Source organism: Ylistrum balloti, unplaced genomic scaffold (assembly GCF_031769215.1).
Source record: "Ylistrum balloti isolate Yb309-2 unplaced genomic scaffold, AGI_CSIRO_Ybal_v1 Utg369730, whole genome shotgun sequence".
Classification (NCBI taxonomy): domain Eukaryota; kingdom Metazoa; phylum Mollusca; class Bivalvia; order Pectinida; family Pectinidae; genus Ylistrum; species Ylistrum balloti.
Window position 1 is genome coordinate 2,146,474 of NW_026781945.1, and position 23,947 is coordinate 2,170,420.

General features: G+C 36.1%; 1 protein-coding gene and 1 non-coding gene across 2 annotated transcripts; one reads left to right on the plus strand and one right to left on the minus strand.

Moving 5' to 3' along the window:
* Positions 1–14,045: 14,045 nt before the first annotated feature.
* On the minus strand, positions 14,046–14,117 carry Trnae-cuc (transfer RNA glutamic acid (anticodon CUC)). Its single transcript has one exon. It is a non-coding gene; the product is annotated as a tRNA-Glu (tRNA).
* A 242-nt stretch (positions 14,118–14,359) lies between these two features.
* LOC132565708 (tRNA (cytosine(38)-C(5))-methyltransferase-like) lies at positions 14,360–22,472 on the plus strand. The gene is made up of 9 exons (XM_060230405.1): positions 14,360–14,444; positions 15,846–15,955; positions 16,380–16,528; positions 16,987–17,098; positions 17,618–17,725; positions 17,974–18,596; positions 19,040–19,097; positions 20,838–20,994; positions 21,750–22,472. Exons 1-9 carry the CDS (start codon positions 14,381–14,383, stop codon positions 21,857–21,859), a joined length of 1,491 nt encoding a protein of 496 aa, XP_060086388.1. The 5' UTR covers positions 14,360–14,380; the 3' UTR covers positions 21,860–22,472.
* The last annotated feature ends 1,475 nt before the right edge of the window (positions 22,473–23,947 follow it).

A 23,947-nucleotide genomic window follows, 5' to 3' on the forward strand; every position in this document is an offset into this window, starting at 1 on the left:
TACATGATCATATATTTGTTGAGGACATGTGGATCCTTGCTAACCAACCTACAATATTTGCAGTCTGTATCTACAAAGATTCATTCAAGCTCATTAATACAGGCTCATTACATTTTAGTATTTGTGTAATATTATCACTATTTACAACATCTTATTGACAAGATGACCCAATGACCTGTGTTTATTGTTCACTAGCTTATTTCATCAATCCTGCAGTATTTTTCTCATCATCAATAATTTCTAATTTCACTCCATGTCCAAGGTTAACATGGCTGGGATCCATCATCCATGTGATGAATGATCACAGGATACGTACCAATTATAGGATACATACCAATTACAGGTAGAACATGCTAATACATTACAGCTATATATTCGTTGCCTTGTAATTGTAAATCCAATAAAAACTACCAGGAACCATGTTTATGTATAGTTCTGAATAGAGGCTGACTGTAGAGGAACCAAATATCCAGAGGCAGGACGGAAAAAATGTCTTTCTAGGTTGTGGAAGTATATTTGTGTTTGTTTTTGCATGGTAAGTCTACTCTTTCTAAACTATCACCGCAGTAGACAAACCCAAAGATGCTAAGAATTAATTTGTTTATCATCATAAACAGACATTATGGATGCTTTGCAAAGGCTACCTCACTGAACAACATGCAGGAGGTTCACCACATGATGGACAGAGGGAAAACTACACTGCTCAGCTAGCTACACAACCACAACAGCACAGGATGAGACCTACAAACTGGCCCATGTCAGGACTGAACCACACACCTCGGATGCTTAACCAAAGCAGTTAAAATGGCCCCAGCATACCTAAAGAAAAAAGTTATCACTAACATTGTACTAGCTGTTACAGGATTGAACTATCAACACTGTAAAGTTATTTAGGTACATACAGAACTAATGCTAACTGAAGGGTCACAATTATATAGTGTCCTTAACTGCCCTATGTATCACATTTACATGACAGATCTCTATCTGACATGGAATCAAACAAGAGGACTCAAGTACCATTTTAATTAACTTGGTAATCCACATTCTAGAGAGTCTCCACCGATAGCCTTCTGTATGTCAGGAAAACACAGATCAAAAGTTAAAACTTGACTTCCAAAAATAGAATCATGACCAGAACATACAATCTGTCACCTTAAAATGTTAAAAGGAAAGTCACATGACTGAGGGATGAAAACTCAATGCTATTGACTGATGCTTTACAAACGATTTGAATCATATATTGTGACTAGTAACTCAGTATTCATCAAGAATCTATGGTATGTTTGATTATCAAATTATAAAATGTCTACATGCAATGAAATGAGTTCTCAAGCTTCTCATTGTTCCTAGCCAATTATGACTAGATACCAGTACTTTTGACATAAGTAAATCAGAATAAAATTAAAATGCCCAGAGATAATCTACATTATACCACATAACAGTACTAGTATTTAATGTCTCTAGGTAATATAGCTTGTTACAATGTATATACATTTTAGATATGGATGTTTCAAGTTCATTGGAGCAACACCATCAAATTTATCAAGATCGCCCAAACAGATTCTAAAAGGACCTCTTGCATTCTACTGTGTGACAGTCTGTTCCAGAGACCCGACCAAACTCTGACAGTTACCAGATGGACTGGGCCAGACTCACCTGAGGCAGGGATAACAGCCCCATCCCTCTCACCTGCTAAACACACGTAAAAATTGGTTAAAGAATAAGGCACAAAACTCATAACCAACCAATCACGTTTTGTTTTCCTTTAGTTATTTGTCCATTGAGTAAAGTAGGTTAAGGTCATTATCATATCATACATTCACTGGGATATACACTAGTCAAATTACAGAACTCTTCAAGGAACCTGAAAAGGTAACTGTCACTGAAGGATTTTACACAACATATCATACAGTTCACGCTGGTAGAATCTTTTGGTTTTGTCACAAAATATTCTATGGTCATTGGGTGCAGAGAAATATACATCTACAGATGAACTATGGATCGCACAAAAAAACTGCTAATAAACAAATAATTTTAGCTTCATGTATCCAAACTAAATGAAGGATGGTTTTTTTCTCAGGCCAGTCATCACAGTATATTAATTGATAATAAGGCAGGATTCACATCGTACAAAACTAAAACCAAACATCCTGCTTACCTGTCCTGTTTCGGTGTACCTTATGTTCTGTACTTCCCATCCAGCTAAAATTAACATACCTGGTGAGGTGTTTTAAATCATGTTATGTAACATATGGTAATGTAATTAAGGTGTTTATACCTGGAATAGGTAGACAATGATGTACAGGGTAGCCTCAGGGTACAACTACACCAGTACAACAATACTACTTATAAATCTAAAACCTCCATTTCCTGTGATTTGGCAGCACAAACTAAGCTTTATCATGCAAAGGTTTTGACAAGAAGTGGCTAGCTGTCACATACAGCATAATATACAATGGTTATTTATCTCTTGTATTACGTTCTAACAACAATATAGTTTACAGGTGTCCCTTTCTGAAATAGATCTTTATTTACAACTTAAAAGATAACAATAAAACCCAGCAACTAATATAACTATTTCCTTTATAATTGTGTATGCGTGTGTATGTACGTAGTGAGTCTATAACAGTTTGATCAAATGCTCCAAATTAAATCACAAGGTTCAAATCTGGGTTGTATGCATATCCTGTTACAAACTTAAGAACAAATGTAATATCTGTAGGATTTTTTCAAGTAAATCACTGTCTCGTCCCGTTCTGAATCGGTGTCAATTACATCTTTAGAACCTCTCAACAGATTTGATTCTATAGTAACATGTATTACGACAAGTTCTTTACCTATAATCAAAGCCAGATGTCATCAGGTAAGCCACATGGGAACTGGGACATTATTGTATATTCTGATTGTATACCATCTGATGGTCTCTATAGCCAGGGACATTCTTGTATACTCTGATTGTATACCATCTGATGGTCTCTATAGCCAGGGACATTCTTGTATACTCTGATTGGATACAGTCTGATGGTCTCTATAGCCAGGGACATTATCGTATACTCTGATTGGATACAGTCTGATGGTCTCTATAGCCAGGGACATTCTTGTATATTCTGATTGTATACCATCTGATGGTCTCTATAGCCAGGGACATTCTTGTATACTCTGATTGTATACCATCTGATGGTCTCTATAGCCAGGGACATTCTTGTATACTCTGATTGGATACAGTCTGATGGTCTCTATAGCCAGGGACATTATTGTATACTCTGATTGTATACCATCTTATGGTCTCTATAGCCAGGGACATTCTTGTATACTCTGATTGTATATCATCTGATGGTCTCTATAGCCAGGGACATTCTTGTATACTCTGATTGGATACAGTCTGATGGTCTCTATAGCCAGGGATATTCTTGTATATTCTGATTGTATACAGTCTGATGGTCTCTATAGCCAGGGACATTCTTGTATATTCTGATTGTATACCATCTGATGGTATCTATAGCCAGGGACATTCTTGTATACTCTGATTGGATACAGTCTGATGGTCTCTATAGCCAGGGACATTCTTGTATATTCTGATTGTATACCATCTGATGGTCTCTATAGCCAGGGACATTCTTGTATATTCTGATTGTATACCATCTGATGGTCTCTATAGCCAGGGATATTCTTGTATATTCTGATTGTATACCATCTGATGGTCTCTATAGCCAGGGACATTCTTGTATATTCTGATTGTATACCATCTGATGGTCTCTATAGCCAGGGACATTCTTGTATATTCTGATTGTATACCATCTGATGGTCTCTATAGCCAGGGACATTCTTGTATATTCTGATTGTATACCATCTGATGGTCTCTATAGCCAGAGACATTCTTGTATATTCTGATTGGATACAGTCTGATGGTCTCTATAGCCAGGGATATTCTTGTATATTCTGATTGTATACAGTCTGATGGTCTCTATAGCCAGGGACATTATTGTATATTCTGATTGTATACAGTCTGATGGTCTCTATAGCCAGGGACATTCTTGTATACTCTGATTGTATACCATCTGATGGTCTCTATAGCCAGGGACATTCTTGTATATTCTGATTGTATACCATCTGATGGTCTCTATAGCCAGGGACATTCTTGTATATTCTGATTGTATACCATCTGATGGTCTCTATAGCCAGAGACATTCTTGTATATTCTGATTGGATACAGTCTGATGGTCTCTATAGCCAGGGATATTCTTGTATATTCTGATTGTATCTATAGCCAGGGACATTCTTGTATACTCTGATTGTATACAGTCTGATGGTCTCTATAGCCAGGGACATTATTGTATATTCTGATTGTATACAGTCTGATGGCCTCTATAGCAAGGGACATTCTTATATTTTCTAATTGTATACCATCTGATGGTCTCTATAGCCAGGGACATTATTGTATACTCTGATTGGATACAGTCTGATGGCCTCTATAGCCAGGGACATTCTTGTATTTTCTAATTGTATACCATTTGATGGTCTCTATAGCCAGGGACATTATTGTATACTCTGATTGGATACAGTCTGATGGCCTCTATAGCCAGGGACATTCTTGTATTTTCTAATTGTATACCATCTGATGGTCTCTATAGCCAGGGACATTATTGTATATTCTGATTGTATACAGTCTGATGGTCTCTATAGCCAGGGACATTCTTGTATACTCTGATTGTATACAGTCTGATGGTCTCTATAGCCAGGGACATTATTGTATATTCTGATTGTATACAGTCTGATGGTCTCTATAGCCAGGGACATTATTGTATATTCTGATTGTATACAGTCTGATGGCCTCTATAGCAAGGGACATTCTTATATTTTCTAATTGTATACCATCTGATGGTCTCTATAGCCAGGGACATTATTATATACTCTGATTGGATACAGTCTGATGGCCTCTATAGCCAGGGACATTCTTGCATTTTCTAATTGTATACCATCTGATGGTCTCTATAGCCAGGGACATTATTGTATACTCTGATTGGATACAGTCTGATGGCCTCTATAGCCAGGGACATTCTTGTATTTTCTAATTGTATACCATCTGATGGTCTCTATAGCCAGGGACATTCTTGTATACTCTGATTGGATACAGTCTGATGGTCTCTATAGCCAGGGATATTCTTGTATATTCTGATTGTATACAGTCTGATGGTCTCTATAGCCAGGGACATTCTTGTATATTCTGATTGTATACCATCTGATGGTCTCTATAGCCAGGGACATTCTTGTATATTCTGATTGTATACCATCTGATGGTCTCTATAGCCAGGGACATTCTTGTATACTCTGATTGTATACAGTCTGATGGCCTCTATAGCCAGGGACATTATTGTTTATTCTGATTGTATACCATCTGATGGTCTCTATAGCCAGGGACAATATTGTATATTCTGATTGTATACAGTCTGATGGTCTCTATAGCCAGGGACATTATTGTATATTCTGATTGTATACAGTCTGATGGCCTCTATAGCAAGGGACATTCTTATATTTTCTAATTGTATACCATCTGATGGTCTCTATAGCCAGGGACATTATTATATACTCTGATTGGATACAGTCTGATGGCCTCTATAGCCAGGGACATTCTTGCATTTTCTAATTGTATACCATCTGATGGTCTCTATAGCCAGGGACATTATTGTATACTCTGATTGGATACAGTCTGATGGCCTCTATAGCCAGGGACATTCTTGTATTTTCTAATTGTATACCATCTGATGGTCTCTATAGCCAGGGACATTCTTGTATACTCTGATTGGATACAGTCTGATGGTCTCTATAGCCAGGGATATTCTTGTATATTCTGATTGTATACAGTCTGATGGTCTCTATAGCCAGGGACATTCTTGTATATTCTGATTGTATACCATCTGATGGTCTCTATAGCCAGGGACATTCTTGTATATTCTGATTGTATACCATCTGATGGTCTCTATAGCCAGGGACATTCTTGTATACTCTGATTGTATACAGTCTGATGGCCTCTATAGCCAGGGACATTATTGTTTATTCTGATTGTATACCATCTGATGGTCTCTATAGCCAGGGACAATATTGTATATTCTGATTGTATACAGTCTGATGGTCTCTATAGCCAGGGACATTCTTGTTTAATCTGATCTGATTTGGTCTCTATAGTTATTCTAAATTTCAGTTTTAATCCCATAGAGTTATACAAGCTTAAAATATCCTATGCTGACATTCAACAAGATGGCAGAGACAATACTGATGATAGAGTAAATCTATCAAAGACATGCCTAAATGCATATCTCTTTCCCAGTTAATCAATAAAGAGCTCTAGAATTTGTGACATGAATCCAGGGTATAGCTATCTGTATTCTAATTTTTAGGCAGACAAATATCATAACATGCATTACTCTTTATGTTGTTGTTTTCAGACAGCATCTTTAGGAAGCCTAATGTTTCCTGATGGCAGTAATGCTGCTGTGTTTCCAACATGTCCGAACTATTTTAAATAACTACTAATGTGACCCCCGACATTTGGCTGAAGAGACGGAGTATGATAACAAAGCGATTTACACTGATGAGGTTGTTGTTTGTATAAGATTGACATAACTGTAAACTGATCAGGAAAACAACTTCCCATTTTGGTGCAACATTTGGATCTCGCTGTAAAAGTGTGCAGTTATACAGGTATTTAATGTCTTTATAAACAATACCATCCTCTAGGAATAATTAATTAATGCTATGTTGGTTAAGGTATTCTTGGAAACCATTAGACTAGAAAGAGAATTGGTGCAAGTATGGACACCAGGTTTGCATGACCATGGAACATTTTCAGAACTATTCTGAAGGTTTAGCATAAACTTCTGACTACCTATACCTAATTTTATTTTTGTTTTGGGACTGGTTGATAATGGCTGGTTTCGGGACTGATAATTTCCTTTGATTTGTTGAGTCAGTAGAGTATTCCACACAAGACCTCAGCTGAAGGTATCTGGGGTGTTAGATATGATGCTCCCTATCCATAAAAGTTTTTGTTTCTTAGGAAGCTGAAATGATTATAAATGAAGAGGACAGTGATGACTTTATGCCGCTGTTCAGTGAACAAACAGTAAGAGTCACCAAATAAATCTCCTGTGAGCTTTGTTTCCAACCAATGCCTTTACTACTCCTAGCATAAATATATGCCTGAAACTTGTTTTGAGTTACCTCCCTTCAACACGGGTACATGTACTGCTGCACTATTGCTAATGACAACAAACTTTACATAATATACCTCAGCCTGTAACAACTGAAATTCATTTCAAGGCGACAAATTGCGAAAACGTTTAGTGTTGAGGTTTGCACGTCATTTGAAACTGCATGTGAGACATGTTTACACGTGTATATTCTGGAGTGGGCGTACGTTCTCATAATTGTATCTTCTCACTTCACTAGTTAACTTCCCTGTGACTACAATTTTACAGAATTAAAATGAACATGTATCATTTTTTAAAATTGGTAATATTCGGGTTCACAATGCTTCTATGGTTGCAACATTACCTGTAAAATGAGGACACGTTCCTTAGAGTAGTTGCATGAGATATCGAATGACAACTCCACACCGTACTTGCCACCTGTCACCAAAGTTGTCAACACAGGAAGTGTAGTGTAGCGTTTCGGCCGCCAAAGTTTCGTATTTTATGTTAAATGTGGTTTTATCAATGTAAAACATCATGTTCGAATAGGCTGTTAGCTTGTATAAAACGTCGATAATGTAATTACCGTATGACAAACCTCAAATTTAACTAACAACAAAATAAGCGCATAATTAACAGCATAAACAACGTAGGTCTGTCTACTTTCGTTTTGTACCAATTACTATTTTTCGCCGTTTTGTTTGGCGCCCACCTCTTATAAAATGAGAATAAAGATTTAAAAGAAAGAACTTGTTCCGTGGTCTAAATACAAATTTTGAGTGTTTGGGCAGTGTGAATTTATTGGGAGGTCTTCATCAATTTTAGGCAGGGACGACATAATGTTACTAGATGCGATGCCCCAATGGTTACATATATTCAATGTTAGACCGCTGACTTAGATATATGCTCAGAGAACAATGACTATAAAATACACAAGTCAGTAGAAGCATAACCTTTTACTCAAGACCGACGAAAAGTGGGCAAGTACGTGGCTTGAAGAATTAAATTTTCTTGGTTATTATTAACTTGGGTGAGATTTAACTGCTAATGACATAGTAAAAACTCTGTTATTATTCTCTGTTAATACAGTAAATCAGATACAGAGTATTTCAGAGTGGTGAAATCTGATGAAAATTGGTAATTTTAAAAGCTTCACAGTAATATGTAATTGTTTTTAAGTGGCGCGTACTACCAAGGACTTGGATACGTCAATTTTTACAAACAAAGAACAGTTTTTGATCATCTCAACGCAAATAAAAAAACGCTTATAAAAATCATTCATTTGTCCAAAACAAATGAAGTTATACCACTTCTTATATAAGAATCGTTGTTATAGGTCATTTTTAAAAGTAGGTGAATCCGGAAGGTGGTGCCCTTTTGAATTCGCCAAATCTCCATTATATGCTATAATAATAATAAAATTCAATTAATAAATAATAAATTTCAAATCGCATACCAATAAATCGATTGAGAACGTTATTTATGAATGCTAGTAAATGATTTCGGGGTTATATCTTGACACAGGCGTTGAAAGTTTGTTTTTTTTTTTGTAATTTATCATTTTATTCAATACAATGAGTTGATACAGAGAGGGAATATACAATGAAACATCCTATTGCTCATCCATGCAAGCCCACACACACCTTTGCACACATGACAGCTCTTATAGTAGCTATTGTTTGTATATCTCAAGCAAGACATGCTCATACACACAACAATAAAAAAACAATATACTGTATGCATACACACACATAAACAAACTGTTTCATACACAATCACTATTCATTCTCCCTTGCATATACACATATAAGCCTACATACTTATCTATAAACAAGTTGTTTCATCCACAGTCACTTTTCATTCTCTTTTGCATCAGAGACATACATAACACACATATGTCTCTGCTTGCATGTACACACGTACATGTTTCTGTATAAACAAATTGTTTCATACATAGTCACTATTCATTCTCCCTTGCCAGGCGTTGAAAGGTTGATTAAGATATACATTACCTTTGAGGGATTGAGAAAATTGACAAAATCATTCTTTTTCCAACCTAAACAATTATCTTGGTTAACTATTTATGTCTTAAGTTGTCTTTCTATCGTAGACTTGGGGCTTTGACGTCACATCAGTCCGTTTAGTTTCTAAATGTAGTGGTTACTTTTGATTATACCTTGTATTTTAGTTTAATGTTTCTGGGGATTGTAATCCTCTGCCCAAGGCATATCTGTTAATCAGTTATTATTTGTTTAACTAGTAGCTCGAGAACATGTGTGAGGGTGTTTGGGGGTGTCCCTCTAACCGCAATTCCTACACCCACACCTAATAACAGAACTAGTTTGCTATATACATTTACTGACGTGATATGAATCGAGAAGTAGTATATGAAAATCTACATGCATTTGTATTTGTGATATTTTTGTAACGAACGAACGTGATGCAATGATGCATATTTCAATGTCTATCGTCCTGTATTACGCCCTGATTCCATCTCTAATCCTTTACACATGACCAAACTAATCATAAGGTATACAACAGAGACGTCCCTGATATTCATCTACTATACACAATGTATCCACGTGGGAGTCATTCAGCTCTGTTCAATAGGCTGAAATTTAATATCATATCAGAATAATACAGTCATGAATTACTTCTATGTACTATACTGAGAGGAAAAACGCAATTAGGAATTTCTAGGTCAACTACGGGAAATAGAAAACGGTTTTAGAATGTAATTATGGTGTAAATGGGAGATAGTTGACCACTCTGTAATCTACGAGAATTTAATTCGTGTACGTTAAGTAAACTTTTCAAATTTGACGTTGATTTAAGAGTACCCCACTTAAAATGAAGTGCCTACTTTTTATCCTTCTGTCCAACTCGTCCCATAAATGTTCTATTGGGGAGAGGTCAGGGCTGTATGGGGACCAGTCTAGGGTGGGGACATTGTTTGATGCGAGATAACCACGGCAAACCCTCACTACATGCGGCCGGGCGTTGTCCTGCTGAAACGTCAGTTGACGCTGCTGTACTAGAGGAACAACATGCGGCGCTAGGACTTGATCTCTATAGCGGACGGTCGTGAGATTCCCCTGAATAACGACAAGAGGAGTCTTGACACCATGCGCAATCCCACCTCATACCATGACCGATCCTCTTCCAAAGTGGCCATTCTTTATCACGCAAGCATCTGCATAGCGCTCGTGGGTACGTCTATAGATACGACGTCGGCTGTCTGCCCGGTAAAGCGAAAACCTTGACTCGTCTGAGAACAGGACCTTCTCCAACGTTGCATTTGGAAGCGTCTTGCGGAATGTGCGTTCAGCCATTGCATTCGTCTGGCACGTCGCCGCGCATTAAGCTGTGGTCCAACATATGGCTGCGGCGGTCTTAGACCGAAGGCACGCAGTCGAGTACGCACTGTCTTTGGATCAACTGGAACAAGATGACGCCCAATTGTGTTCCGTGCTGTTTGCGTGGCCGTCAGAAAGCGATTGCGTAGGTGCGAAAGTCGCATTGACCTATCCTGCCGACGCTTCGTCACACGAGGGCGACCGCTTCGGGGACGGTCTGCAAACCTTCCGGTGGCATGAAGTCTTTGGATGAGACGGCAAATATTCGATGGATGGACTCCAAATTGATTAGCGACCTGATTTTGCGGGGTACCTTGCATAAGAAGTGCAATGGCGCGACCCCTGTCAACTTCGGACAGTCGTGGCATTTTAACGGTGAACTGTTTGTGCTTAAAATGTGGGAAATCAAGACGGATATGTCTGAAGATTCGCACACACAGATTTTGAACCAAACCTTTATACTGGGTTCTAGGTGTCGTGCTTTTGTCTCTTATTCTGTTGTACAAGCGGCGTGCGCAGTTTAGTTATGCATCAGTGATTCTAATACGGTATCATAGGGACCTAACTCAAATGTGAAATTAAAAAAAGATCTATCAGCGAAGGCGAGGAAAAATGCAAAGGCAATCTGGAAACACACCAAGTCAAAATAAAAAAATCAATCAGAAATTAATGGCAGGTATTTTTTCTAGATAAGTCTATATCAAAGAAATTGCGATTTCAATAGCCCCACTACTTACGGTTATTTTCAACCCGTTCCTAGTCACATAAAGTATCCCAGATCATAGTTTAAAGCCCAGGTGAGTGCGATGTATAACAAGGGAGACAAATGTGAGGCCGGATACTATAGGCCTGTTAGCCTTACATCAGTTATATGTAAGACATTAGAGACACGATCATTATCCCTGTAAATGTTAGATGTTATGGATTAAGCAGACAAAAGCGGCAGCAATGGTCTACCAGTGTTCTGTACATGTTTGAAAAATACCATGTGACATGCCTTCAGTAAAAGAAAAAAACCCGGCAGGAGCATTCGATCCGAGAACTTTGCAGCTGTGAGCAAGGGTCTTACCGCCGTGCTACCGATACTTTATTGATTCTTTACTAAATAAGTGTAGAGTTTTCAATGTCAACGTTTCTTTCACTTTATATGTGCCTCAGTCCCCTTTTGGGACTGCCGTATCTAACTTTTCATTTAAGGAGATAGTGACATCTTCCTTTTGGAGCAGAGACAACCACACCATTTGTCTCTTTTCCAGTTTGGAGCTTAACGTCCTTGCTCCGGTTGCAACGGAGTCTAGAACACCCCCACCATCCACCCTTTTTGAGTATTTCTTATGTAGGGTCCTTAAAGACGTCTGTGTGGATATACACTAATTTGCATACATGGTACACATTTCACTTAAAATCAAATGCAACTAATAAAACCAGACTGTCGAGAGGTATTCACGTTTGAAATAACAAATTACGTAGCATATTTTTACAACAAAAAAAACCTGAAATATTGTGAGATTTTTAAGCTATTTGATTAATTTGCAACTATATTTATTTCTACGGAATACCATGGGTTACGTCCCCTTATCACTAGTCTTGTCGTGAGCGCACAGGTCATGGATGAGTGATTCAGTAATCCGATTTAGACTCGGAGACCCGTGCAGCCATGGTTATATTGGTATCTGTTGTACATATAGGTTACACATCTACTAGTCCGTAATAGTACGGTACATAACATGTCGGACTTATTTCGAATTTGAACCCGTGATATCATGAATATCCATGTTAAAAATCATAACCAAAAAATAACCACCTTCAATGATTATTATAAAAACCAGAGTGTTACAATTCACCTCAACAATATGTCTTATAAAAACATCACATTTTATTATATGAATGCATGTGGTCAGTTATTTCGAAGGACGCGCCAGTAAAACCACAACTGAGAACCCCTGTGGTTTACCTGGACAGGTGTGAACTATAACCATCTCTTTCATGGGTAAATTTCTCATCGTCTGACTATGTCCTATATGATTTCACATTACTTCAGTCAAGTTACGAAGAAATCATCTGATTCGGTCAGGGGCGTGTGATAAAGACACCTCTGGATTTGGTGTAAAACAAACAAAACTGCGAGAAGATGTAGAATTTGAAAATATCTTTGAACAAAACAATTGATTATTACTATAGCAATTAAAATTGGAATATTAGCAACTAAAAACTCTTGATCAAGGATTCGAATTGGACAACAACATCTACCGTCAAATATATCTAAAGACAATGATTAGAAATTGCTTAACCACAGCCTTTTTAAAAGACTTTTTTTTCTCTACAGTGGCAATGCTTCTAGCCAATATAAATACATAGTACAGAGCAAATCTCGAATTCATTGAAGCTGGACATTTTATTTCTCATTCAGATTTATGAATAACATTTATAGATAGCGGTCATGTTCTTAATTTTCGAGCAACAAGTCCGTGATTTTTTACAAGTCCGATATAATGATATACAATGTACTAAATTCGATACTAGCCTGCCAACATAATTATATCTTTTTTCAACCAAATTTTGAAAGTCAGCTATACCAGGTAAAATCAGAAACGTATTTCTACTTTTCCCGCGGTTGTTTCAAACGCTCGAAAATGCATTTTTGTATCTATTTTTGATATTTGATTATTATGAGTGTCTAGAAACGTGCTAATTATAACGTATAAATTGATATTTCTGTACGATGCTTGTATTATAGAATATTTTTGATTTGAAATACTGTATCAATTATAGTTAATTAGCGTTGCTGTTTTTATATACCATTTTTCTCAAAAAATCCAAACAAACTTCAAAGCAAACAGTACAGTAGAAATCTCAGTTTTCAAATTGATCTCGCCAACTTTTGTAACAAATGTTTTCTGTTTACTTGATAGTAACAATACAGTTACATTGAAACTAAAATACAGATTGACTAACCAATACCTGATATTAAATATACTTGAGTAGTAACACTGCAGCTTATATATAACAGAAAAGAAACCAAATTACAGGATGGTCTTACAGTAATTTAGATATTTTTCCAGTAAAGATTTAAAGTAGTGTTCCGAATGAATTTCCGTCGTAATTGACAAACACTAGGATTATTACATTTAAATAGATAATGAATTTCGTTACCTACTTCTTCAGTACATAAATTACAAATCATCTTCCCGCGGAATTCCTGTCCATCTATCTGTTTCTACTGGTAAATGAAGATTGGATGAGCAACATTTACACATAATATTTCTGTTTTTAATGGTTAAGTTTCAAAAGATACTTTTACTTGATAAGAAATCGTAACAGGTACATCCCTGCCCCTCCCCCAATTAAAAGCCATTATCGAGTCCGGCAAAGGCGATAATAATGGAATGGAAAATATTTGACATTAATATTTATGATTACGAAGAACTGGGTGCGTCGAAGAAATAAAGATTTGGTTGACTTTATGCAATGTGCTTTAATTGAAAATAAAAACAAAAATATTTTCCCAAGCGGGGAATCGAACCCCGGCCGCCGCGGTGAGAGCGCGGAATCCTAACCACTAGACCACTTGGGAACTTGCTAAACATTGGATGCTCTAACTATATAATACTATATTTCGGATATTTTATGGTTTACGACCTTTGTGGGACAATCATTTGTTAATTTGAGATTTTGAAACAAATCAATATATTTCGTACGACATGAGTTATATAATTCATTTCTATCAGCTGTTATGAACATATCCTGTTGCCCCAAAGCACGTGTTGCAGTCTTGGTCTCGGAAATGCTTTTCGAAAAGGCAAAAACGACAACTCACTTTGGATCCGGACAATCACAATGAAAACATTACGAGTTTTAGAACTTTACAGTGGCATCGGTGGGATGCATTGTGCTTTAAAAGGTTATTTTGATATGTATGAAACGTATGTTTAGTGTTTTTCTTGATCCCAGCGCTAGCCTTTCCGTCTGCCATTCTACAGGAATCGGACCAATCTGATTAAAAAACAAATCTCAATTTATCACTCTAATTAGTGAACGGAAAGTATTGGAGTGGTATTTTAATTACATTGGAATCGGATGTACTGAATGTAATATCTTGCTATTTTTGTAGTATAATAACTGTCCGATTCCTATGGCCAATCACACCTTGGGGAAAATAAAGTGGAGAATGACACTCACTTTGGCGAGGTCTTTTTCCGGCTGTAAAACAGCAAAACAGTTCACTGCCTCAACAATTTAATGTAGCTATCCATAACCGTATGTACCAAATATTATAGTGTAGAAAAAAGTACAGGTCACCTTACTAATGTTGTTTCGCTAGAGACTGAAGGGTCACTAGTTCGAATCCCAGCGGAAGGCAGTGTGTTTTTCATTACTCTTTCCTGTTTGGCTACAAATTTGTTTCTACAAACCAAAAGTATAGTAGGAGTGGAAAAATTGCAGAGCCAGACTGGGGTTCAAAACTGGAACCTTCTGAACTCTTGGACAGTGTAACACAATACCATTCATTTTTTTTACAACACTCACTACCAACAGAGCACCTTGGTTCCCAACTATTGACCCCGCCCAGTACTCATTCCTTCCTTGGTTTTCTTAGTCCTTGCCCCTAAAGTATTAACTATACTATTTACAACACCAGTTCGGGTAACTCTCGTCTAGCATTCACCTTCTATACTTGAAACAAGGGTTGGTTACACCAGGCACCAAACGTAGTAGGAGCAGAAAAATACAAATCCATGCCAGGGTTTAAACCTGGGACCTGGACCTCTTAGATGAACACTACCAATTAAGCTGTAGGTTCCTACATGGTTGCCAGTGATCAACCCAGTCCACTACATCCCCTTGTCTTAACATACTGCTTGGCTACAGAGAACTTTTCTGTAGGTTAATCAGTTGAGCGTTACACTAGTAAGCCAGAGGTCCTTGGTTTGAATCTTAGCTGAGAAATTGAACTAAATATTGACCTTTATTACATTGGTATTACGTTTGGACTTGGTTATAATACTTTGTAATACTTTACAAGCATCAATCATTGTAACCCCTGGAAACTCAAGGATGAGTCTTTCACTGGAGGGGGAGTATGTAATCATTGCAAAATACTAGCCACAAAATATTGCTTGGCTGGCGAGAACTTCTCACAAGTTCGATCAGTTGAGCGTCAGACTAGTAAGCTAGAAGTCCTGGGTCGAATCCTAGCAGAGGCATTGAAATAAGTAATGACCTCTATGGCATATAGCATGGTTTAGAATGAAAATTCCTGTAACATTACCAGTCTTAAAATGATATTTTTTTTCCATGACAGAAAGCTGCCTTCCATTTGAAGTGATATGTGCCATTGATATCAATACCACAGCAAACAAAGTATACAGACATGCATTCCCAGCTACCAAACTCTCAGAGTGTGGAATAGAGGTAATATTTACTCAACACTGACTGACCTTGCACAAAATACATGTTATTTCTTCACAAAATACGTAACCTGTACACAGTGCCTTCTTTTTGCTACAATTATAATACTTTGAATAATAAAAATAAATTTATTTTTAACTTTTGAACTTGTGCGAGTTAAGTATTAACAATTGAGAGTCAAAATCACTGGGTAAGATAAATAATAGATCTTCTCCAAAATTGTGTTAAATTGAACTGGAAATTTTTGTGAGATATATTTGTGCTGTAGGAACCAAGTGAATAACGAAAGTTCATAGCAGATGTAATGAAAACCGGACACCAGTGCAATCACTGACCATACCCCAGTGATAGCTGGTCATGTTTACACCAAAGTATGTTTCTCACTACAAAAATGTATATTGATGCATATGTATGCTTGATATTTTAGACACTTACGGTGAAACAGTTGGATGAATGGAAGATTGATATTATAGTAATGAGTCCACCCTGCCAGCCATTCACACGAGTTGGTAAAAAGTTGGATACAGAAGATCTAAGAACCAAGTCCTTTCTTCATCTCCTTGGTGTCCTGCCAAGGTAAGATAACACAGTTGCTGACCACTAATGTATTATCATTGATTAAAGTAGAACAAAATGTGAAGTGAATTTACCTTGAAAACAACAACATAAACATAAATTTTCTAAATCTTCTGTGATAATATTATATGCTTTTGCCATGAAAAACTAGGTCATGTAAAAGTTTATAAAAGAAAGAAAAAAGAATTGGTATTTGTGACGTTTTAGTGAAAGATAATTATTATAAATCTTTCTGAGAGACTTGATTGGGATGGGTAAAGGGTTGTTATTGACACATGGAACTTATTGGTGTAAGGACAGTAGTTATAGCTGTAATGTAGTAAAAACATACAAAATATGATCAGCTCTGCCTTTATAGTGGATGTCAAAGTAAGGGAGGGAACTCTTCCAAGATTAGTTCAGGTGTGCCAAAATGAGGGAGGAAACCCTTCAAGTATTACTGCACTTGGATATTTCAGACTAACCAACTGTCCATCCTATATCTTAGTAGAAAATGTAAAGGGATTTGAGTCCTCACAAACCAGGGACCGTTTGCTGGAAACACTCCATACCTGCAAGTTTAATTTCCAGGTAAATTTGGTATAAATATTGGTGTTGTAATGATGCAATAATGTAAACTTCCTTATAAGGAATATGTAGATAAATTGCCATAGGTCATCTCTATGTTTAATAAGGACTTCTGAGGATGTATTTAACAGGAGATATTTTTGATGATTTGGACATTATGTCTGGGTCCTTTCCCTCAATAGATGTCTTGATATGAATCTGTCATTGAGCTCTTAATGATATATACACAGGACGTGTCTTGATCAAACTGTAATTAAAATTTGTAGGTACCAAGTGTTTATATTATCATATGTATTGAATTGTCATTATCATTATTGATACAGAACCTATCTTTATGATTTTAAGTACTACAGGTTCCTGCTTTAACCTCTGTATAAAGAACAGTTATATATAGAGATGTATGTAATACTGATTCTATATACATCAGTAAACCTGCTTTGTTTTGTCTGCTTGATATATTTAATTTCAAAATCTTTAGAAGAAAAAGCAAATAGGATTTTATTATTATTATTTTTTTTAAAGGAATGTTTGCTGACTCCCCTACAGTTCGGAATTCCTAACTCAAGACTCCGCTACTACCTCATCGCTAAAAAAGCACCTCTGAAATTCTGTTTTAATACAAGTGAAAAGGTAACTATAACCAATGCACTTACAATGTTGTGAGATTCCAAGATCAAGTCCAATATTGTTGATTTATAAAAAAGAAGTCATCTTTTTTATATTGTTATTCATGTGTGACTCTATCGCCATGCTTACACCCCACACTTGGCTTGATTTAGCTTTAATCTGATTTCTTTGGTAATGCACTCATTCTTTTACATACCAGTTGATAAATCTGATACCAACAAAAAGTACGCTTTCAATGCTGTTAATTTCAGATTCTCGATACAATTCCAAACTGTGCATTAAGATGGTTATCATACAAATTGTGGAGAAGTCACTGCATGACAAGTTCTGCCGATAGTTCAGGGGCTTGTGGAACTGCCACATCATCTGATGTTGGAATGGACACCACACAGAATGACCAAGTCATTGTATCATCATCTGTTGCCACAGAAATCACTGACACTCAGGGGTCTGATCAAGCAACTTCACTATCAACTAACATTTATGCTACCAGTGATACACAGACCAGCATCAACAGTAAAAACATACAGACATGTTCACTAAAGTGTTCAGCAATTTCACGAGAAGATCAAGGAAGGCAATTTGTCCCACCAGAGGTGTTAAAGTCTGACTGTCATTCAGTTTTATCTGGAAAGAGTAAATTTAAAGAAAGTGATAAATATCAGGCACTACTTGAATGTGGACATAACATGAGACAGTTAGAAAGTGATGTTCGTAAACTTTCTGAAGATTGTGTTAAGCTTGGACACTTTCTGGAACATTTTGAAGATCAGTATTTTGATGCATATAAACTCACAGACAAGGAGCTGCGCCGGTTTATAGTGATGGACATTGTACACCCCTGTCTCACCAAAACTATTTGCTTCACGAAACGGTAGGTAAACTATCCAGTGATAAGCCTACAGCTGTTAACAAGTCAGTCTACAAGTTATGATGCTGTTCAGTAAAATTACAAATCAATGCTTCTTCATTGTCCTGTTGTATTCCTTGACTTAGATAATGAGCTAAACGTTGGATTTACTTATTGGTAAATATGGATAAGAAAAGAACATGCAAAACACAACGATGCAGTGATGAGGTAACATAGCTAACCTTACAGTTATGTCAAAGTTTAGTTGCTAAAGACATAACATTTCATTTCTTTTGATTAAGATGTCTTGTTTTGTGAAGAATCTATTTGTATGCCATGGTAAATGAATGAATTAATGATAAGGTCTTGGCTGCTTTGTTTCATTGCATTATAATCATGTACAAAGGTAAGGCATTTTTTTTTTTTTGTAAACATTCTGTATTTGAAGTAAATGACTGTGTTAACAGATATGGTCACTTTATGGAGGGAGCAGGATCTATCATACAGATGACCACAGATGTTCAGGTCAGTGTTATATTCACTGTATTTCATAATCAAAAATTTTAACAAAATTTATAGTGTACTCAGGATATTTCACACACCATATTTCTGTATATATAACTTAGAACATATCAGAAAGTGTTGAACCTCACACATGAAGAGCAAGATATTGAGATATATACTTTTCACCATAGTTTCCTTTCATTGATACCCAATCAATAGAACTCAACTACTTGGTCCCCTGTGTAACCAGCCCTCTAAAGCACATAGCTCATCATCATCCTCCAATCTCCAGCAGAGAAAGTGGTTTTTGTGAAATAGATTGCATTCTGCATTAGGTCTGCAGAAAAGTGTGCGGGCGGATTTCATGGCCACACTCTCACAGATCTCCCATCCCATCCCTGGTAAAGTAGAATCTATCTACAGATTTTTCCAAGGTGTTTCTCCTGGATGATTAGCATACATCCTTCAGTAGGTTAGTGTAGGACATCAGTTGTGGCTATATAAAGCAGATTGTGATTCGAGATACTTCTTTACTGTAAAATAAATGGTGGCTATAACCTTCTTGTTGTACCTGGTGACTTTGAACCTCCTTGTCTTTGTAGATGGGGTGTGTTATATATTTCCATTCCATTTCTCCCCATCGTAATGATAAAACCAGGCGTGATCACAGTTTACATCCCTTAAATGAAAATGATCTAGGTTGCCATTGTAGCAAATTAGCAAGGTGCCGCTGATGGTGACGCTCAAAATCTTCATATATAGTTTATGTTGATTTACTCCATGTATGGATCCATATGAAAAGCCTCCATCACTTTTTTGTGCACAGTGTCAATCTATTTTGGGTTAGTGCCTGTAGGTGACCAACCTGATTGGGATTATCTTCTAAACCATCTCTCCCACATTTCAGAACATCTATGACTAATTATTTCAAAACAAAGTGTAGCTGCATTGACTGCAGAACTCTATTACCATCTTTCGTATTTTTGATCTGTAATCTGTTAACCATCTTGTCATACTATTTTTAACCTACTCTATACTCAGTTTTGTCCATTTTACCAACTCACTGGGGTATGTCTTTCCAACAGCAGTGTTATGAGTAAACAATGACAGCCAGAAAATATGCTGCAACAAACCAGTAGCTAATACAAGGATTTATACATCATCATTAGGTGTGGTGCATTTCACCTCCTTACAAGAAAAATATATGTGGCTCAAAACATTTTGACACATTTTGTATCTCCTAGTATTAATTACATTGTTTACTGATCAAAACTTTGATTTTTAACAGGACACCATTAAATTTTCTTTTAATTCCATTTTCGAAGGAAAAGCAAATGAAAAAAAGCTGATTGCAATCCAAAGATAAAGTAAATTGAGTGTTAACAAATGATCAAGAAACAATAGCTAGTTCTTTGATGTCAAATAGTTTGTTGTTATGCCTGACAACAAGACAACAAGACAACACCATTTTGAATGGAATGCTCTACATTGTTTTCTACCATTTTATATTGTTATCTGGTAAACATTGCTTACAAGACTGTATTTATGAACCAAATTTGAGAAAACCAGCCCTGTAATGGCTTCATTTTGTGTCAGAACAGTATCCCAGCAGTAATAATTAAAGTTTTTATCAAATTCATTCATTCCTTTATTTCACTGGCAGGTTTAAATATATCATTTTGGGGAAATCTACAAACCTGTATGACACTGAATATATTGAAATTTTTGTTAATTACGATTTCCCTTTTACACTTGTATCAGGTGGTAAAGAGAGCTAGTGAATTCAAAGACAGTGCCATGGAGTTAAAGAATCGTGATGAATGGGGAGAAGAGGATATGTCCATCATCAGGGCCCTACAGCTACGCTACTTTACGCCTCGAGAAATTGCCAACCTTCTCTGCTTTCCACAGAGCTATGGTAAGTTATGGTTGGAATTTGAAAACTACTACACGGCTGAAATTTTCAGGGTTGATGAAATGGAAGTTTGATGTTAGTATTGGAAAGTGCTAAACAAGCATTTAGGATAAGATTGAAAGATTTTATAACATAATGTGCTGTTTTTGCTCTACATATATTGGAATAAACCATTTCCATATGAGAATGATATATTTCTCGGTACCTAGTCATGCAATGGTGCATTTAAGATTTTAATTGCATGATGTGTTGGTAATAGTGACTTCAGGAAGGATAAGGCATGAAATTTTCAAAATGTCTGTCAGACTACACGATTGACAGGAGAGGTTTTTTTCTTACCCTGGAAGATTCAAAATACTTTAAGATATCAAAGTAAAAACACTGGAAAGTGTTCAATTTAAATTTCCGAACCATATGTCGGCAAAACTTTGTCAGAAAACCTCGAGCTCTGTTGTAGCGAGTTTGTGTAGATTTGTTTTCATTACATAATTATGTAATAAAACAGATATTTTATGTTTTTGCATATTATGATAAAAAATACTGGTTCCTCAGCACTGGAAGTTGACCATGTTACTAGTATATTGCACTCTGCCTCTGGTCACATGCAATATACACATGGCGAACTACCAGCACAGAGGGTCAAATATTTTTGCCATAAGAAGACCTGGAATATCTATGCTGTTTACATCACATGATGACACTAAAAATTTGAAAAGAAATTTTTGAAATCAACAAGAATCACTTTTACTTTTCCACAGGTTTTCCAGAAGACTTGTCCAGAATACAGTCATATCGCTTGTTAGGCAACAGTCTGAATGTCCATGTTGTGTCTGTTCTGTTGAGGATGTTAACTGAAGGCGACACCTGATAGAGAATGATATCGCAGATGGTGTCATGTTGAAAGATATGACATGAAAATTATTAGAGTCTTCACTTGATGAACTTCTCAAAGAGGGATTTACAAGTCTGCACATCCACTCTCAGTTCCCATGTATTTGAATTTGATGGTAGATGATGTTGACAGATTTACTTGGGTTTTTAAAACTGCTGTCTCTGTAGTAGTTCCTCTCTAATATGCTGATGATTTTGGATGTTATTATTCAGGACATGAAACAAAAGAAAAATCCAGGATAAGCACTCTATCCACTAGCTACAACAAAAATTGATCCTATCCTGATACCAACACTGTCCTGCTAGTGAATTGTTTAAAAGAGATTTATATAAAGTAACAAATTTTAAAGTATGCAGCTTTGTATAATTTATTTAAAGTGAATGATACTTTTTTATGTTTGAACTAATCATACTGACTGTATTACTTATTTTACTACGTATGTACCTGCCCAGATGTCTATAAATATTAAATGCTACATGACACACTTGACTATTAAGAGAGACTTGTTTCTAAGGATTACTGGAATGGATTTAAGCTTATGGTATATTGGGTCTTGGTTAACACTGGATATATTCTGGAATCAATTGATCTGTGATGCAATTAATTAATAATATGTGATTAAAATACAGATGTATTTACATTGTACTCTTTGCTTTTGTTATATAAATGTCAAACTACCCGTGTTAAATAGTGAAACGCTTGTCTCGTCAGTAATCACGTGTCTACAAAATGCAAGTGTACTTCCTGATGTAAATAATGTTTTTGTACCTGCACATGTATAATGGAATACTGGTCAGAATCAATTAGAGTGTTGACAAAGCGATAATCTGTGTCATGTATGTGTGTATCTTCTTCTTTTACCAGTCAGATTTTCTACCATGATGAATAAGCAAACAACAGATTTTTGTATCATTTTTCTTTTATTTATTAAAAAAACTTCCAAGCCTGAAAATGATATACAGACTGTATAGAGCTATGAAGTGTAATATGAACACACAGACACTAGTCTATCTTCATTAGGTATATTTCACAGCCCTGCTGGTAGCATGATATTGTTTTAGAGCACACTTTCAAATTGCAATTCAACAAAGCATACTCAAATCAAAAAGAGAGGATGATTCTGGTGTTGGCAAACTACATGGTGCCATAGCTTACTTTTCTGGTGATGTAGAAATAAAAAGAAAACCCTTACTGTTCACTTGTTCAAGTTTCAAAAACACAATCACAAAAGGCGGAGGTAAAAGTCAAATTACGCTGTTTGATCTTTCTACTTGAACTTGCTATTAAAACTCCTTCCTTTATTAAGTCAAATCAAAATTGATTCACTGAACACTTCCTCTTTTTCCGATTCAATTTTTTATCACCTATTGCCCACAAGTCAACAAAATAATTTTACAATATCAAGGGTTCTGTAAAATCTTTCCTGCAGGTTTATTTATTTTGCTTCATACCACTGATAAACTCTTGCCATAAAAATGTTGAAAATACAATGTATCATAAAGTTTTCATATCTACTAAAAATCCCCCAAAAATCAAAACCTTATTCTGATGTATTTTCATATTACTCTATAGCATAAATTGCAACTGGTATAAATTTGATGAGTGACAAAAAAAAATAAACTTTTTCTTAATAATTTCCAACAAATATATATACTTTATTTTACAACAATTAACAATCATAAAATTTTTTTTAAATGTTGTATCAATGGCTCTTATTGACCTGCTTGGTAGTGCACAGGAATCTTTATACGGTATGTGAGAGGAATCTGAACATAGATGTGATATGTGCTTTTGTTTATTAACAGGTTTTACAGTATCAATGAATCTTTCTTGAGTAGCAGTTAGAATGCTACACTATCTACCCAATAGCCAAATACTTTTTTGTAACATTATTGTTTTTACAAATATACTCATCATCATCATCATACAAAATAGTAATTATCCTCTTTATTCATCTTCATCGTCATCATCATCATCATCATCATCATCATCATCATCATCATCATCATCATCATCAATAGCACAATACTGATAAAAGGTTGAGCTGCATTGCTAATGCTGAAT